Consider the following 19,312-nt stretch of genomic DNA (forward strand, 5'->3'; position numbering starts at 1 on the left):
CTTGCTGTGCCCCCAGCGATGATTTGAGACTACTTTGAACTGACTTGTTGGATTCTTGGTGTTGTTGCCAGGAGCGGAGCCAGGGGGGCGAGCGGGGCCAGACCCCCCGATCACTCGGCCACCCCCATCGATTTTCAGGAGGGGGGGGGGGGGGGGGGATGTAGAAGCCAAACACACAAAGGCTTGGGCCCGTTAGATGGAAAGGTTATTTCTGGATCGGATCCACCTGCGCCTACTCGCTCGTTGCTCGACTACCCGCCGTCGCAACCCTAAAAAAAGGCTACTAGCCGCCGTCCCCGTGCACTAGGGCATCACCAGCATCTGGCAGGGATGTGTGTGTTCGTCGATCGCCCCCGTGTGCTAAGGCATCGCCAGCATCCGATAGTGATGGGTGTGTTCGTCGGCCATCACACCTCGATGATATCCATGTGTCAGGCGCTGAAATTTAACTATCAGAACAACATTATAGGACTAGCTCTGGATCTAAGGTAATCGTATTACGTTTCATGCCTGGGATATCACATGTTATTACTATTAGTAGATCGGTATAAAACTGCTAGACGCTAGATACTGTTTGTCTGGTCAGTTATAAATTACATATTGGCTATATACGTAATCCCCAACTAATATTCCAATATATTTAGCATACAAACTGCCGACCAAATATTCTGGCGCAAGTAGAAATTACACAGCAAGCTAGTAGAATCCAAAGTACGCCATATGAGATTCAGCATTTCTTCCATGTGTTTTTTTTGTGTTAGTGCTACAACCAAACTACTAAAAATCTACATACCTAAAAGTACTTGACGTACAATTTTTTTCCAGTAGTGATAATTGTTGTCTTCTTCGCCCCCCCCCCCCCCCCCCCCCCCCCCCCTATGCTCAAATCCTGGCTCCACCCCTAGCTGTTGGTTTATAGCGGGCGTTAACCCTTTTTCGTAGAAACCTCAAAGTTGAGCAAATATTATTCCTTCCCGGAAGGCTAGAAGTTCAGCTTTGAATGGGTCGGTCATGCCGTGTAAAGATCCATGCTCTGAGAAAGGCGTTGATTAATACTAGACATAGGATTCGACAGTTGCATTATACCAGGTGGACACGATATGACTGTACATATAGAAGCGCGCCATGAGAGAGTTCTGGTCCGTATCCGAAAAGAATATGTAGATTCTTGGAATTTAATCCAGTGTGTTCCAAACAGGAGTTCTTTGTTGATGTAAAATGTGCTGCCTAGTCTCTTCCATCAGATCGGTCTTTTGGTTACATTGGCTAGAGCATGCACTTCTACATGCTATCAGAGCCAAGAGGTCTCGAGTTCAAGACCCGGCTGGCGCAATTAAATTGCAGCCCAATTTCAATCTACGTTTAGGCTTGAGGGAGCCACACATGAGGGGGGGGGGGCCTAGTCTCTTCCATCAGATCGATTTTTTCGTTGCATTGGCTAGAGCATGCACTTCTACATTCTTCTGCCTTCTGGACCCAAACCATAGGATGCACGCAACACACACATACAACTAAAGCCCAGCTCCATCTATATATATTGGCCCAGTACCGGCACATAATTCATAGCAGCTCAATCACTCAACAGAGGAAAGGGTTCTAAAGAAGACAAGATCATTGGCAGGACGAGTGTGCAAGCCGCGACAGATGACGTCGACTTCGTCGTGGTCTGAACTCCCACCGGAACTCCTCGGCCTCATCACCAGCATGATCCCCAGCACAGTCCATCTTGCATGTTGTCGAGCCTTCTGCCGGTAGTGGCGCTTGGCTCTGCATCGTTAAGGTACTCCGGTGTGCCAGCAGCCATGGATCCTCAAATTGGAAGGGTATGTTTTTGCTTCATTCGATCACGCAACTGGTATCGCATCCCCTCCATCCCCCATAATGCGGCCTGCGTCGGCTCTTCTAATGGCTGGCTCGCCATGAATTGCACCTGCGCCAAGATGAAACACACCTATCTCTTGCACAACCCCATTTTTTAGAAAAACCGTAAGACTCCTTGAGCTTGATGACACCATCGGCAATGCCCTGAATTGGTTTCAGATGCGCAAGGTGCTCGTACGGTCGACTCGGATGACCTTGTCGTCTTCATGACCAACAACACAAACTGCCCCATCATTTTCATCCGCCCAGGAAAGGATGTTTGGTTGCCCAAGCCAAATTGTACTACCTTCACGCACATCGTCGATATTGCATTCCTTGGAGACATATTTCACGGAATCATTCGGTGGGAGGACCTCTTCTCCTTTCATGTTGACTTCGATGGCAATGGAGTACCCATAGTCATCAATATCAAGTGCATCATACAAAATCCAATGGGCGGTGATAATTCCAGTGTGCGGAGCAACGACAAAGATGAGGAGACAACTAGTGACGAAAATGTGGGCGCGGAGGAGGACAAGGATGATTACAAGGTGCTTAAGCAAGAGGCTTAAACAAGAGGACGAAGAGGCTGGTGATGATTATGCACTTAAAGAAGAGGGTGACAAAATTACCGATGACATCGAGTATATATGGGAAGAAGTCGATGGCCGTCCGGCAGCTAATGCTATACCATTCCCTGCCATCAGGTACTTGTTGAATCATGTGGGAAGTTACTAATGGTGGGACGACAACTAGTGCAATAACATTCACGCGGTTTCAGCTTCACCCGCAGAGTGGACGTATTCAAGGCAGATGTTATCACAGGCATGTGGGTGCCGATGACGGCTAGTCTAAACGGCCATGCGATTTTCATTAGCAAACTCTTTTCCATGTCCATTTCGGCTTGTTGGGAGACGATAAAAGAGGATGATATTGTGTTCGAGTATATATGGGAAGAAGTCGATGGTCGTCCGGCAGCTAATGCTATACCATTCCCTGCCATCAGGTACTTGTTGAATCATGTGGGAAGTTACTAATGGTGGGACGACAACTAGTGCAATAACATTCACGTGGTTTCAGCTTCACCCGCAGAGTGGACGTATTCAAGGCAGATGTTATCACAGGCATGTGGGTGCCGATGACGGCTAGTCTAAACGGCCATGCGATTTTCATTAGCAAACTCTTTTCCATGTCCATTTCGGCTTGTTGGGAGACGATAAAAGAGGATGATATTGTGTTCGATGACACAGGCGAGGTGTTCAACCTGAGGTCCGAGAGCATTAGCGCATCAAAGGATCATGTCTTCGATATATATTCCTTGACATGGATCTTTTCCCCAGAGTTAGTAGTCTGAAGCAGCTGTTTTCTTTTGGTTATTCTATTCTACTTACGTATCTCTATACCAATATCTTTATCTTTATCTTTACCTAATATTAAAGGAAGGATTATTTCTCCACTTTTTTTGTCCATGATGGGACCACAAGTTTTTCGTCCGTGTCCGGTCCCTATATGTCGCTACGTAAGTGCTACCTGTATTGGCTCGTCCGGGAAAAAGAAAAATTCTGAACCAGAAAAAACAGATGCGAAAGGCAGGATTTGATCTCTGGAATACTGGGTTGATAGACAAGGGGCTAACCAGCTCGGCTATGCTGCTATTTGTGTTTAAACTAAGGGTCTAATTCTTTTAATACAGGAGTGGGTATGTGGAAATAAGGTTTCACTGCAATGAGGCCGGTCCAGCTAATCGACCACCTGGCCTCAGCCCGTTTAACAACGCAGCCGCATTAAATCGATTATCTGGCCTGAAATTATTAAATAGTCCCATCTTTTTTGCGGGGATTAAATAGGTCCCATCTTGTTTTCTTATATTCAATCCATCCAATTTATATCTCTCTTTCAAGTTCCTAGGTATCAATGAAGTGTCCTGCGAATCATTAAGGGAGAATGACAAGGGATGAGGAATGGAATGGAAAAATCTTTGGCCCAGCCACGTGATGGAACGATTCGGAAGGCCGCCATTTGGTCGGTAAATACCACTGCCGTTATTTGGTAGTCTTTACGAGATAGACGATTTTGTGACTGCTACAAGGATTGGTGGCATGTGGACATCCATGTTTATGTAGTTTCTTCAAAATTGTAGCCATCATATTTTATTATGTTTTTTATTATTTATCGGGTCCAAACTGTTACTTTCTTAGGTCGATCTATTCATTATTCTCATCTGTGCTTGACTCTTTCAATTGAAGTGCACTAAAGTGGATGTACTAGCTATGTGGTTTGTATTCCACTAATGTGTATTTGAATCACTGAAGCCCTGTTTGGAATCACTCCGCCCCGCTCCACTCTGCGGAGTTGTGGAGCTGGGCTTTAGCCGCTCTGTGAAAACGAGCTACAGCCTGCTCCACTCCGGGAGCGGAGTTGAGGGAGTGGAGTGGAACCGAACAGGCACTGAATATATTTAACTATAACAATCTTTTTGCGGGGAGGTATGAGGAAGACGTGCATGAAAAAAGTGATTGATTAAATGGTCTATGTTGTTTTTCTCACTAATTTGTTTTTTGTTTATTTAAATCCTTCATTTTTACAAGAGAATTAAATAGATGTTTCACTTGATTTTATGCGTAATTATTGGGCTAGGGCCATATGATATTTTATGTAGTTTTCTTATAAAGAATGCTCTTATATTTTTTTTTCTTCTTTCTGTTAGCAGCAAGCCATGCCTATGGTGTGTGCTGCGTCCGAGTCTTGTGGCCGTTGGACGCCAGCAGCGTTGAGCGCATCGTGTGTGCGTGTGTGTGGCGCATGGGCCTGTCCATGTGGTTGAACGGGTGTGTGTGGAGGTAGCCGTTGGCGCGCGGGGAGGGAGTACGTTGAGCTAGTCCATCGCGGGCTTGCCGCGCCCGGACGTGTGCGTGCATGTCGGGGTGGGCGCGGTAGGAGCGGGCTGGACGGGTGCTCAACGTGGGCAGGGATGTGGGTGCGTGCCCAGTGCGTCCCTGGGATATAAGACTCCCCGTGTAATGGTGTTGCCAAGTGTGGAGTGGTGCTCAAGTTCGAGCTTGAGGGAAACGGCCGTCGTTGCGGCCGCGGCGTTCGTGCGCCGGCAAAGTCCACTATCCACCTGTGTCTTTTTCTTCCTTCTTCTACCTCAGTTCGCATCACAGAGCGAGAGAGAGCGAAAGGTGGGCGAGAGCTAGGGCTAGACGGCAACAACAATTGGTATACAGAGCCAAGTTCGAGGGGCGGTCGTGGCGCGCGGCGGCGTCCGCGGCGCGCGCGGTGCGCGGCGGACATGAAGGTCTTGGCAACGGCGCGTGGCGAGCGCGTGGCGTCGGCAACGCGCGGCGAGTCCACGGCGATGTGGCGTGATGCCGTGCGCGCGACGAGCAGCGGCGATCGCGGAGACGAGGAGGTCGCGGAGGACCTGCGTGGTGTCGCCGAGGCCGCGGCGGCTCGGCGCAACAACCGTGGAGGCGCTGCGCTGCGGTTGAGGCTAAAGCGGTGCAGGGTAATAAACCATGGCGACGAGCTTGTCGCGTCGGGCGCGTGTATGGGCGCGCGCCAGGCGCGCTGGGTACGTCGGGTCCACGGCGGGTCGTGCGTGATCGTGTGCATGAGCCGGGGCGTGCAGGGCGTGGCTCGGCTTGGAGAAGACGAAGCTCCTGGGCATGCTGGATTGGCCGCGTTGATCGCGTTGGTGCGTGATCAAGGCCGCGAGCTGGGGGCGTGTGGAGCACGGGGTCGATCGCCGAGGAGGTGACCACGTCGCCGCCACGTCGTTCGCGTTCGAGCGCGACGGGTGTGCTGGCTAGGGAGTGCGGGGCATGCTGATCATGGCGGAGTGCAACGTCAAGCGTCGACGAGGCCGTAGGAGTGGCCATGGCGCGACGTCGATGACGAGCCTAACATGTGCAAGGTCATGGCTTGGGGCGTGACTATTAGCAGCAAGCCATGCCTATGGTGTGTGCTGCGTCCGAGTCTTGTGGCTGTTGGACGCCAGCAGCGTTGAGCGCATCGTGTGTGCGTGTGTGTGGCGCATGGGCCTGTCCATGTGGCTGAACGGGTGTGTGTGGAGGTAGCCGTTGGCGCGCGGGGAGGGAGTGCGTTGAGCTAGTCCATCGCGGGCTCGCCGCGCCCGGACGTGTGCGTGCATGTCGGGGTGGGCGCGGTAGGAGCGGGCTGGACGGGTGCTCAACGTGGGCAGGGACGTGGGTGCGTGCCCAATGCGTCCCTGGGATATAAGACTCCCCGTGTAATGGTGTTGCCAAGTGTGGAGTGGTGCTCAAGTTCGAGCTTGAGGGAAACGGCCGTCGTTGCGGCCGCGGCGTTCGTGTGCCGGCAAAGTCCACTGTCCACCTATGTCTTTTTCTTCCTTCTTCTACCTCGGTTCGCATCACAGAGCGAGAGAGAGCGAGAGGTGGGCGAGAGCTAGGGCTGGACGACAACAACACTTTCCACCGTCACTTTGAATATTTGGATGTACTGAATAATACGTGTTTCAATTCCAAACTTTTTGTCTCAGTGGTAACAGCTAATCAAACTTTTGCTAGCTTTAAGAATAATTATATTATTATTCATAGCTGACATAATTTGCATTGTTCACTCTAACAAAAAAGTTAGGTAGATATTTATCAGATGTATTCTGCTCTTTAAGACGAGGCTGGGTATATGGGGATAACGTTTTCCATTGCTACACACCGTAAGGTCTTTCGAAAGCAGCGTGCTAGAGTCTGATGACCAAGCTCATTGCCTTGAGATTGTCATGTTTGTTGTCATGTTTGTCGTGAGGTGGACAATGTGACCATGGTGGCGAAGAGAGTGGTAACATGGATAGGTCACTGGGAGCGTGCGAGGATTTTCTCTTCTCCCGTTGCAACGCACGGGCATATGTGCTAGTATGACTAAACAACACAAGTCATGGTCATAAGAAAATGGTATATCTTCTGTAATGATTCGTGCGAGGGTTTGTTTGTTCCTTTGGATATAAGTTTTTCTTTTCATAATACAGTATTCAAATACCACCGTATTTAGATATACCAAGAAGCGTTTAACACTTCTAGTACCGAAATAGCACAATAGCCTGCACCCACACAATTTCATGGGCAATATCTTCAATCGATTTAAAAGTTTTATTTTGTGAAGACTCTTTTTAAGTATATATTTTGAAGACTCTTATAACCACGTAAAAAACATGCATATTGTAAACTACAGAAAAGACAATAACCGCGTCAGGTATAACAAAAGACAACACTTTCGAATTTTAACCAGCATGGGCATGATCCCCGGCATAGGCATGGTCCCAAGCACCGTCGATCTCACGCACGGTCGAGCCATCTGTCACTTGTGGCATCGTACACTGCATAGTCAAGGTCCGCTGAAGTGCTAGCTGCCGTGTGTCCTTGACTAGGAATGGAACATTATTGCTCCATTTGACCGCAACCGCTATTGGCACCGCATCTCACCCATAATGCGCATTGTGTTGGGTCTGCCAATGGCTGGCTCGCCCTTGACTGCACTGCCAAGAAGAGACACACTTATCTCCAGCTCGACCCTTTCTCCATAACCACCGTGTGGCTGCTTGAGCTTGACTCCGTCATTGGCAATGTCCCAGAGTGGTTTCAAATCCGAAGGTGCTCATATGATCGACTTCGAATGACCTTGTCGTCTTCATTACGAATGACGCAAACTGCCCCATCATAATCATCCACCCATGGAAGGGTGTCTGGTGGCCCGAGCTATATTTTGCTACCTTCACCTCGCATTGTTGATATTACATTCCTTGGAGACATAATTTATGGAATCAATCGGGATGAGAACCTGTTCTCCTTACAAGTTGATTACAATGGCAGTCACCAATATCAAGCGCATCACTCAAAATCCAATGGACGATGATAATTCTAGTGTGCGCAGTGATGACGATTCCGAAGTGTCGATCAAGTGGACGATGATAATTCTAGTGTGTGCAGCTATGATGATTCCGACGTGTGGAGTGACGACGAAGAGGAGGTGGACGGTAATGATGAAAATGGGAGTGAGGATAAGGAGAATGGCAAGGCACTTAAACAAGAGGGCGATGCTGATTCTAGTGTATGGTGTGACGATGACGATGAGGAAGCGGCAAATGATGAAAATGTAGGTGAGTACGAGGAAAATGACGAGGCGCTTAAACAAGAGGACAAAGAGGCGATGGTAATTCCAATGTGTATAGTTACAAGAAAGATAAGGAGGCAAAAGATGATGAAAATCATGTGGTTGAGGAAAACAACCATGATGAGGCGCTTAAAAAAGAGGGTGAAGAGGCTGATGGTTGTTATACACTTCCAGAAGAGAGTTGCATGATTAATAATGGCATCGAGTATATATCGGGGGGAAGAAGACGATCATCATCTCACCGCCATCAGGTACTTTGTTGAATCGCATGGGAGGTTACTCATGGTGGGGTGGCAAATAGTGCAATATCCTTCAAGCCGTCTTGGCATCACCCGCAAGGTGGACGTATTCAAGGCAGATGTCCGCACAAGCATGTGGGTGCCTATGACGGGTGGTCTAGATGGCGATGGGATTTTCATTAGAAAGCCCTTTTGAAAGTCTGTTTCGGCTGGTTGGGAGTAGATAAACAGGGTGATAGTTTTCGTCGACTCGGGCAAGATGTTGAACTTGAGATCCCAAAGTATGAATGAGTCAAACCAGCAAACATTCGATATATATGTGTGTTAACATGGATCTTTCCCCCCGAGCTAGTGGTCTGAACCACATGTTTTTCTTTGTTTTTTTCTGGTTAAGTTTTGTAAACATTCATTCCAACCTGAAACCAATGTAAGCCAATCTGATGAATGCTTTGATTTCCAATACTAGACTGGTTCAGGCATGAGCTACTCCGGTCTCATTATCATGCTGCATCACATGCAGAATGTACAATACGAAGGTACAACTTGATGTCTGTGATTCTCATCTTGTTGATACAACATGAAGGTGCCTTCCCAAATGTGATCGCTTCTTATGGACACAGAACACAGGGACAAAACAGCAGAGTTGAACTGACGTTGTTGAGGAATGGCAGCACGGAAATCACATTAAGTACACCCACCGAATGTTCAACAAAACGCACTAAGTCTACCTGACAATTTGCCCTTTAAGGTTTCTGTATACCTAGGCCGCAAGTGCCTGTCTTGCTGAAGCCTCCGTACCCAATAGTTGACACCACCTTCAACTGTTTCCCCTCCTGGTCGGTCGCCAACTCAATGAGTTCATCTATTTTAGCATCAATACCCACAAGATCAACAGCCTCGGCATAAAGTGGAGGCATTCGATCGAGGGTCAATGGTTATCTTTGATTCCCAGATATGGCTGCATCATCCCACTGCAACCTCTTCTGTCGCTTGCTTGTCTCGGCAATTCCAATTCTTTTCACCTTACCGATGATGTCATGGATAAAGCCCATGATTCCAGAGAGCCCGCGGACAATTCCAAAAAAATTCACCTTACGATTATGTTGTGGATACAGCCCATGATTCCACCTACTTTATCCGGCTCGTGGTCGAGCTTGTGCATGTAGTTATCAACGCAGTCCTGATTTCATAGGCCATCTCTCTCACCTGGTCCCTCCATTCCTTGGTCTGATCGTTAGATCCTCCCTGTCAGCCAACTTCTTGAGAAAAGCATTGATGCTGCTCAGCTCGAGTTTCAGTGAGCCGATTTTGATCTTCACGGCTTTCTGCGGCTTGTACTCCTCACTCATCAGTTCCGTGAGCTTCGTGAGGAGGGATTTATCACCCCAGTGACAGTGCTCACTATAATTCCTTCCATCAGATCTGGGTGCTGGAGCCTCAGAATCTCAGTGTAGATGTTGCCTTCGTGAGCATGTTAAGATCAATGGAGCCAAGTAAAAGCTGCTGCTACAAAGAGCAGAGTGTGTTCAGATCTCTGATTTAGGACTGTAAATAGAACAACCAGATGTACCCAATTCAAATTTCATGGCATTTTGCCTCCTACATAATTTGAGACGATTTAGCTCTGTCGTGTGTGACCACGAGGGTGCTTTGTTTGGCAAGCAGGCAGAGATGTTTTTTCACCTGATCACATTATTTCTTTCCTATAACCACATATTTGTCCCACAGCATTGCATTGGTAAACATGGAAATACTGATTGCAAGACCACAAGCGGATAGCGTTTTATATGGAAAACTTCCTCGAGTGTTTCATAAGAAAAACACATGCTGGTGGCACATTAAATACTCCCACAAAATGTCCTCGACAACACACACTACCACCACCTGATGATTTGTATTAGATGCACACATATAACCACCAGCTAGTTGTAGGTGGTACATTCGCATGAACTCAGCAGCAAATTACATCGTCAAAGTGATGGGGCAGCATGCTTATCAAAATGAAACAATGACCTTGGCCCTGGCAGACACTCTCGGCAGAGCTAATAGCTTGGCAAGAACCATGATGCAGTCTGTTTCGCCCTTCCATTCTATCTTCACTTCTTCCAGAGCAGGTGCCCAACTCAGTAACTTTGCCACGAAATCGACTTCGTTGTCAAGACCCCGGAAGCATCCAACACTGGCCGTCACGAGATGGTCCATTTGCATTTGCAACGTATGCTCTAGAATCCTCGCCTGACACTGATCCCATGTGCTTGAAGGGTAACTCTGCAAAAAAAAAATCACAACTCATTAGGCGTTGCAAATACAACAAACATGGAGTGCGTGATTGAGGGAGGGAGAGGATTTACTAGCATACGTACCCACACCGCAAGCTTCTTCAAGTTAGGGGCATTCTGAAATAATGAATAAGCAGCAAAGACTTGCCTCCGGTCCCAAAAGCATATATTAAGATAAATATTCTCGAGGCGTGTAAACACAGCAGGGAGCTTTGTAAGTATACGCCCTTTTGATAGATACTGAACAAGGGGGAAATGGCAACACAGATTAGTCAGCAGGCAGAAGAAGACATAGCAATGCTGGAGGAAATAATAGCTCACCTTCATGAAACTACCAGTGATTCCAAGTATTTTGATCTCACTTAGGCTTCCCAATGACTTCTTGATATGGTTTTCCTTGTCATGTGCAATTGGAACAGATTGATATGCTTTAGCTTGGTGATCTAGATAAAGGATGGCCACCTTCAGATTAGGGGCCTCCAAATTAATGTCTTCAAAGTCCCCATAAACACTAAGATATTCTAGCTTAGGAGCGTGAATGTTTAGTTGGTTGATGCCCTCAAAAGTAGTTAATATCAAATCAGTAAGTACGGGGCAGAATGAGATCAGATTTTGGATATCCCTGTCTGTGGATGAGAAATTGTTTAGGCTCAGGTAAGTTAGGCTCTTGAAGCCTTGGAATGCCCGGGGCAAGCTGATGATGCAGTTTTCCAGTTGCAGAAACTTCAAATCACCGATGGAAAAGACGCGTGAGGAAATCTTATACCTTGGCCCTGAGTTCAACTTGACTGTAACTGACCTTGGTGATCTCCTTGACAGCATGAGCATCCACCTAGCGAACTCATCGTGGTAACTTTTTTCACCTGATATATTAAACTCTTCTATGGTTCCCTTGTGGAGTGCTAGCACCATATCGACCAACGTAACAAACCTGGTTCGCGTAAAATTTCTATCGCGCAAAGATATTTTTGGCATATTTGTCCATGCATCCCTCCATGTACTCGATAAGGTGCTAGTCCTAACAGCTTCTCTGACATTCAAACGGGAGAGGATGTTGCCTTTTATCTTTGGGGGTAGACTGCTTAGTCTGTCTGAACTCAGAACAGATGTAGCTTCTGCCTTGGCCTTTTTGCAGCCCATTGCTTCAGAATCCAGATTAAACTGTTGTAACATTTCCAAAAGACGGGGAGCCTAAATTAGCATGGATTCTACCACATATCACTACATGTAGAAATTAAATTGTGCACTGCATAGTTGCTTGTTCATGGCAAAACAAAGAATAAGCAACAGCTGAAAGATGAGAGTTTTAGGAAACAAGTAAGCCGGCATGTTTCTATTACCAGAACTGAACTTGACTACTGGTGTTGATAGGCTGAAAAGCTTGATTACTCCAACATTAAAGATAAGCATGATGAGGATGCAATAACTTATAGTCATGGTTACTGAGTTACGACTGTCCTAATTTGATCAACGATTATGTCTGGCATACTATGCACTATACTAAGGTCCAACTGACAATTAAAGTATTTTCTTACCAAATCAACATGCTAGCTAGGAAAAGATTTATTCTACAAAATTGTCACTTTAGATGTTAGAGATAGAAAAAAACAATTTAAGCAACAAATCTAAACAAGCATGTGAACAAGCAGTACAACTAATTGTACAATAGATGTAGCACATGTTTGGGCATAGATTCATGCAACTGATAAAAAAATTGTTCGACTCTGAAATAGGAAACCAAATCAACTTACTCCTATGTTGCTTGTTGGTGTTCGATGTGGGTCGACGACGCTCGCGCTCAGTTGCTGCAGGCGCGACGGATAATGGGAGGAGACGGCGACGCTCGCCTGGTGCGGCCTTGGAGGCTGCCAAGCACGGTCTGCCGCCAAGACAGGGCCTGAGGACAGAGGGGCGAGGACGTTGCCGCGGCGCCGGGACGGATGCCTACGCAGGCGCGCCGCCGGGCATTTCTGCCATGCCGTGGTTAGGGTTCGGATTTCCCCTTTTTTTTCCTTTTGTAGGATAGGGTTCCAATTTCGTGTGACTTGAGAATTGGGCTTGAGGGGAGACTGGGCTACTGGGCCATGTATCCTATTGCAAGAAAAGCGCTCTCAGAGCTCAGGCACTGGTGGCCGTCGGATCGATTCCTTGATGCGATTCCATCGATTCGATCTTGCTCCCGGACGACCTGCGCCGTTGGATCGAAGCCTCGCCCCTGTATTCTTGCTCACTCTATTCTTGCTCACTCAGCTGGTTTCGATCGAGACTCGCTAACATGTGGGGTAACTCGCTTGTGGGCCGTCTTTGTCAGTGACCGTGTCTGGCAATGTGTTCTATGAGGCCTGTCGGCGTGGTCCAGCGGGCAAATATCTGTTGCCACCGCCGATAATTAGCATGACCCGCCGGGGCCATTTTCGGTTTTTCCTGTTTTGCCCTGTGCGTGGTGGACGCCGGTTGGCCCGTGTGTCGATGAGGTGTGGGAGGATGGCTGGCTTGCCCCTTCGTCCTCCCATTTGCCCCCTTCTCTCTGGTTCCTCTCCTCGATTTGAAGCCGCGTTCTTCAGGTCTGGATCAAGCCTCTCCTATCCTCAGTGTCTCATATGTTTCTAACAACATCATATATCTTGTGCAGGAATGTAATGATCTCCAAGTCGCATTGCCGCTTCCTGCTTGTCCTGTCATTGTCCCTTTGTTATGTCTCCCGCCAATCGCGTTCCTCCAACTGCGCCTTTCATGTTTGGCCTATTACCTTGCTGCTTTTCTTACCTATAACTAAAAAAACTTGTATCTTCCGACTTCCTTGACGTTTTAGTACCCTTTGGGCTACTTCCCTATCTCTCTTAGAATATACCAATTACTCAACTAGAACATTCAAATGCATTGGAAATATTCACGTGAATAATCTAAAAAAGTGCTCCATGAAATTGCCTTTCCTTCTGATCCGTAGAACAATTCCTGAACCTTGTAATGGATGCCAAAGAAGTAGTTACCACATATGTGTTGAGTTAATTGTCAAGCTAGCATACTTTTGTAGGGAATACTGCTAAACATATCTCTGTATCCCATCAAGCACAAGTTTTCTCTTGATGGACTACTAAAAAAGGTCATGGATGTGGCACTTTAACTGTAAGAATTTATTTACTATAAAGTAAACTGCAGAGCAGGGGGTCTTGGAAGGTAGTGGTTATGTTGTACTATCTAGCACCATGTTGCTTTCCAAGTATTATCTTAGCATTCGATATGTGCTCCGAATATAAATTGCCCAGTATGAAGCAAAAAGACTGATGTAGATTGTAAAATCTTCTAATCTACTGATCAGATGTAGTTATAATATTTCATGCTGTTCTCGGATGGAATGCATTGGACTATCCGCTCTACGGTGTGGATTGGGTGCCCGGACTGTGTGCGTGCGTGTATTGTGGTCTCAGATACTTTTGTGACTCCACAAGACTTGTTGTTGCCCAATGAATTATATTGTGATCGTCCCTATGTATGCCAAATAGAGTAATTGTTATTTGTATCTACATGGATCCCCTTTGCTATGCTGCTATACATTGAAACTACACGGATTTAGAATCCAGAACTTCTGTAGCTCCACACGACTTGTTCTTGCACAATGTATATATTATGATCGTATCATATCGCTGTGTATGCCAGATAGAGTAATTCCTATATGTAACTACATGCATTTTACATCCAAACTTTATTAACTCTAAACAATTATCGATATGATATAAGTTTATAAGATGCTAATGTCATATCCATTAACATCTCAATGTCCTATCCTTTGGCTCGCCTTTCGGGAACGCGCGGCAAGCCGCGCCCCCTATTTCTTTTTTATTATGTTCCAACTCTTAGTAATTGCTCTCATGTTCACGCTCTTAGTACTGAGCTTAATGTCAAGTGGTTATCTTTTGTGGTCCCTTGAACTCAATAAACTTGATGTTGACTTGTAATCTCATGATGGTGTTGAACTCGATGATGACTTGCTTTTATTACAAGTGAATGTTTTCTCTTTCTTTTATTTCGTTGTCTTGTTTGAATACGTACACTAAACTAGGATTCCTACTAACTTGAGCATTACCTTATCACCCATATCATTGGGACTGGCACCCTCTCGCCAAGGCGCGATACCGATCTAGTGAGTAGGAAGGGGTGGTAGGCTAGTGCGACAGAATGCTTGAATGGCCTGCCACATTTGGGTTTTCATTGTAGTTTTGCATTTAGTAGCTCCAGTAGGTGTGGTGAACTTGATCTCTTTTGAAACAATTCAATAAAGCTCGAAGTTTTAAGTTATTCCTAGTATCACATCGAGCTAAGATAGATGGTGTTGGTCCTGAACCGTGGAGTGTAACTCTTGTTTATGGTGAGGCACAAATTCCAAAGAGGTGGTATTAAGGGTCTTGCTGCTACAAGAAACTTGCCCCGGATTGCACTCAGTGATTTTAATGAAGTACTGAACCTTAATGAGTGTAACGTGTTTGGCAATCAGAGCATGACTGTATTGAACCGCCTACATGGCATGCCAAATCAGCACCAAATTGGGGGTCAATTCTATCACAAGGGGATAAAATGTGGCACGCAGGTGATAAACGGGGGATATAAATTGAGGATTTTCTCAAAAAACGGGTAAAATCTGTCAAAAGGGTGAATCATGGGGTAAAAATAAATTTACTCATTTCCAAAAGACGAGGAGCCTAAGTTAGGGTGGATTATACCACATATCACTAAAATTGCAATACATGCAAAAATTAAATAGTGTTCCAACTGCTAAGTAAGTTGCTTGTTCATAGCAAAAAAAAAAGATACAACTGAGAGATGGGAGTTTAGGGAAACAAGTCTGGCGTGTTTCCATTCACAGAACTGAACTCAACTACTAGCGTTGGTAAACTCAAAAGCTTGATTATTCCAACATTAACTGTAAGCATGATGGACATGTACTAGCTTAAAATCGTGTCACGGCAATCCTAGTAGGATCAACGATTATGTATGGCAATATTAAACACAAGGCTAGGTTCCAACCGACAACCTATCTTGCCAGATCAATGTGCTAGTTAGGAAAATACTAATTCTGAGAAATTAGCACTGCAGATTCTAGAGAATAAAAAGCAATGTATATAACAGAGTAGTACTAAACTGGATTCAGTTAAGCAATTGAATCTAAACAAGTATGTGACCAGCAGTAAGATCAACTAGAATATAAACAAGCCTCAGTTGCTAATTAATCCTGATGGTTATGCAGCAAACCGAACATACAGAGTTGCTGCAGGAGCGACGAAGAAGGGGGAAGCTGACGCCGCTCGACCGCTGCTGCCTTGGGCTTGCGGGCGCGCTGCCCAACGCGGCCTGCAGACCGAGCCGGAGCGCAGAAGCCGCCGCGACGCCACGCTGAATGCCCGCGCCGCCGCGCACCACCGGCCGCCGTGCCGTGTTTAGGTTTCAAATTTCCTGGTTGCGACGGACGCCGGTGGTAGAGACGCTGGGGATTTCCGCATTGGGCTTGAGGGCAGATTGGGCCACTGGGCCATGTGGTGTGGGTGGGTGAGCGGGTTACATTGGGCTGAATGCTTAATAAATAGCGGCTGTTTTACCTTTTTCTCAGGGTATATATCATATATACGCACATTATAAACCCCTAAAAATACGTACATAATATTTTTGGAAAATACTGAATACTCATGACGTGGACTAACAATGTACATTTAATTTTGAGGGGCTGAGGGTTTTCATGAACTGGTACACGAAATGCGGAGCACCCCGGAGAGGGAATGCAGCCAAAGTGTGAGTTTTAGTTTATTTGAGACACAAAGGAAGAGGGGAGCGGGTAAACTATCGGAGAACGCTTTCCTTGGGCAATCAGGGCGATCAATGCCAAATGGGCTGAACCCATGCGACACTTGAAAAAATGTTCACTACATAGATATTTTTGTTCTTACTCGGGGATTCCATCATACTGAACATCAAGCGGGACATATAGCAGTGGCGCATGTTACTCTTTGAATTATATACACGAGCGAAATTAGATGGACTGTGTGCTATCATATTTTGTTTCCATTTTTTCGCGGAACCTGAATACAAAAAACTCGGAAACAAATACCGAAACATAAGTGAATAGGTTGCTCATGACCATCTACTCTGGAACCTCAAAAATAACAACTGGTATTTGTTCTTGTGTATTTGTAGCTAGCTTTAGGTATGTACTAGCACGTAACAGAGGGCTTTAGACTAGATCAATATATATGGTTATCCAACTATGCTTTTGGGGACTATTTTGTGCTCCCATGGTTTGTAGGTTTGTGGTGCTACCATCTTCCAAAGCAACGGGAGGAGAAAATCTATGTGCTCACATGGCTTGCGGTGCTACGATGCCGGCCCTTCCAATGGGAGTATATGCAAAAAACGAATGTTCACTGAAACATTTAGGTCAAAATTGTAGATATCTAGCATGTTACAAATGTTTCCTCCAAGTTCAAACCCATGTCCAAGAAATATAAAAACAATGCTTGGAGAGCCAATTCTCTACTACCGTTCGTAGCAGAGTTTTCACCTTTTTGTTTCTCAATATGTAATTGAATCAGACAAGAGCGGCAGCAATTTGTTTTACCTTTCCACTTTTCTCAATATGCTTCATCAACATTACTTGTCGAGTGGTCTATGATGCATTGGGCACTAGTAACCATGGGTATGCCGTCATCGGCAAAGACAACATTGAAAATGTAAAGGTCTTCAGCCTTAGTGATGCCGCACAATTTGCCTCCAAAGAACGCAATATCAATGATGCATACAAAGATGCATGACATCATCAAAGATGGTCTTCACCCTTCCTGGCTCTAGCCAAGACCAGCGGGTAATTCGGGCGGTCGGAGGTCGTGAGAGCAACAACATCATCAAGGCATGATCGTCTGAGCACCTTGTTGACCAAATAAGTCTCTAACACATGGCCGAAGATGGTGTCCAGCTCAGGAACCGGCATAGTTGTGCCGGTGAAAGGATTATGTAAGAGACATCTATGCTTTTTATCGGCATCGACGCAGTCGAGAACAAGCCAGCTACCGGTAGAGGCAACACATTTTCTTTCTTGGGGAAGCTGGCGGAGCGACTCAATTGTTCCGAGCGGCCCTAGAAGGATTTGAGGCAGCACCCGTCAGGGAGAACGACCCATGGTGGTGAGTGCCATGCTTGGGAGCCATGGTGGCGCATCGCCGATCGCCAGGAGCGACAGACGGCTCAGAAGTGGGCACAATCGCCGGCGGTCGGGAGGCGGGTCACGACGGAGCCGATGAAACCCGGCGGGAGCTCAGACCATAGCGAAAGCTGACACGTCCTCCATGTTAATGCCCATCTAGTTGATTAATCTACTGGTCTACTGGACATAGGATTTGACAGTTGTATTGTACCAGGAGGCACGACTTTACTTACTATATACATATACTAGAAGCGCGCCATGAGGAGGGAGCTCTGGTCTGTGTTCGAAGAGAATACAATATATCGAGCCCACGGAGATTCTTGGAGTTTTATCCAGCTTTCTTGTGTGTGTTCCAAACAGGAGTTCTTCTCCGTTCTGGACCCAAACCGTAGGATGCACCAGGGTTTTCGTTACCACTCGAAATTTCAAGATTTACCATGGTTACCGCATATTTTAGTCCCCCTTGGTAAATGCACATTTCCAGCAAAATAATTGATTTTTTGAATTTTTTGAATTCAAACGCTCAATGTATAGTAAAGTGTGGAAGCACCTCACAGCATGTGCGTAGACAACGTTCCACTGAGCTAGTAGCTCTTTTATGATAAATATAAGTTCAAGTGCTATCTATATCTATTTTGAAAGAATTTAAATTCAAAATTCAATTATAAATTTGTTCGAAATTTTCTCAAAATTTCGTGGTAACCGTGGTAACCACGTTTACCAGTCCCCCTCGGTAAAAATCCCCATTCGGTAACCAAAACCTTGGGATGCACGCAGCACGCACATACACCAGAAAACTAAAGCCCAGCTCGATCTATATATATCGGCCCCGTACCGGCACGTAATTCCTTGCAGCTCAATCAATCAAGAGAGGAAATCTTTCTAAAGAAAATATCATCGGCAGGACGAGCGTGCAAGCGGAGATAGATGACGTCGACTTCGTCGTGGTCCAAACTCCCGCCGGAACTCCTCGGTCTCATGCATGATCCCCAGCATTGGCATCGTCCCCAGCACCGTCCATCTTGCACTTTGTCGAGCCGTCTGCCGCTCATGGCACCGGGCTCTGCATCGCCAAGGTCTTCCAGCGCGCAGCAGCCATGGGTCCTCAAATGGGCAGGTAATGTTTTTACTCTATCCAATCACAACCGCAACATGCACGGCATCCCCTTCATCCCCCATAATGTCGTCTACGCCGGCTCTTCTGACGGCTGGCTCGCCATCAATTGCACCTACGCCAAGAAGAGACACACCTATCTCTTGCACAACCCTTCCTCTAGAACAACCTGAGACTCCCTGAGCTTGACGATGCCATCAGCAATGCCCCGAATTGGTTTCAGATCCGTAAGGTGCTCGTATGGTCGAGTCTGAATGACCTCGTCATCTTCATGACCAACAATACAAACCACCCCGTCATTCTCATCCACCCAGGAAAGGGTGTTTGGTTGCCGAAGCCGAATTGTACTACCTTCACTAGCATCGTCGATATTGCATTCCTTCGAGACATAGTTGACAGAATCACTCGACAGGAGGATCTCTTCTCCTTTTGAGTTGACTTTGATGGCCATGGGGTACCCATGGTCAGCAATATCAAGGGCATC

At 46.4% G+C, this 19,312-nt stretch overlaps 1 protein-coding gene across 2 annotated transcripts; it reads right to left on the reverse strand.

Moving 5' to 3' along the window:
• Nucleotides 1-10,003: 10,003 nt before the first annotated feature.
• Nucleotides 10,004-12,564, reverse strand: LOC125549451 (F-box/FBD/LRR-repeat protein At1g13570-like). 2 transcript variants are annotated; one of them, XM_048712859.2, is made up of 4 exons: nucleotides 12,280-12,564; nucleotides 10,850-11,689; nucleotides 10,613-10,768; nucleotides 10,004-10,517 (listed from the first exon to the last, which is right to left on the reverse strand). In XM_048712859.2, exons 2-4 carry the CDS (start codon nucleotides 11,666-11,668, stop codon nucleotides 10,245-10,247), a joined length of 1,248 nt encoding a protein of 415 aa, XP_048568816.2. In that variant the 5' UTR covers nucleotides 11,669-11,689; nucleotides 12,280-12,564; the 3' UTR covers nucleotides 10,004-10,244. The 2 variants fall into 2 exon arrangements, with proteins under 2 accessions (XP_048568816.2, XP_087370446.1); XM_087514320.1 differs by lacking the exon at nucleotides 12,280-12,564 and having other exon boundaries at nucleotides 10,850-11,701.
• Nucleotides 12,565-19,312: the final 6,748 nt, after the last annotated feature.

The sequence above is a fragment of the Triticum urartu genome, chromosome 3A (genome assembly GCF_056163025.1).
Source record: "Triticum urartu cultivar PI428250 chromosome 3A, HENAU_Tu73, whole genome shotgun sequence".
NCBI lineage: Eukaryota > Viridiplantae > Streptophyta > Magnoliopsida > Poales > Poaceae > Triticum > Triticum urartu.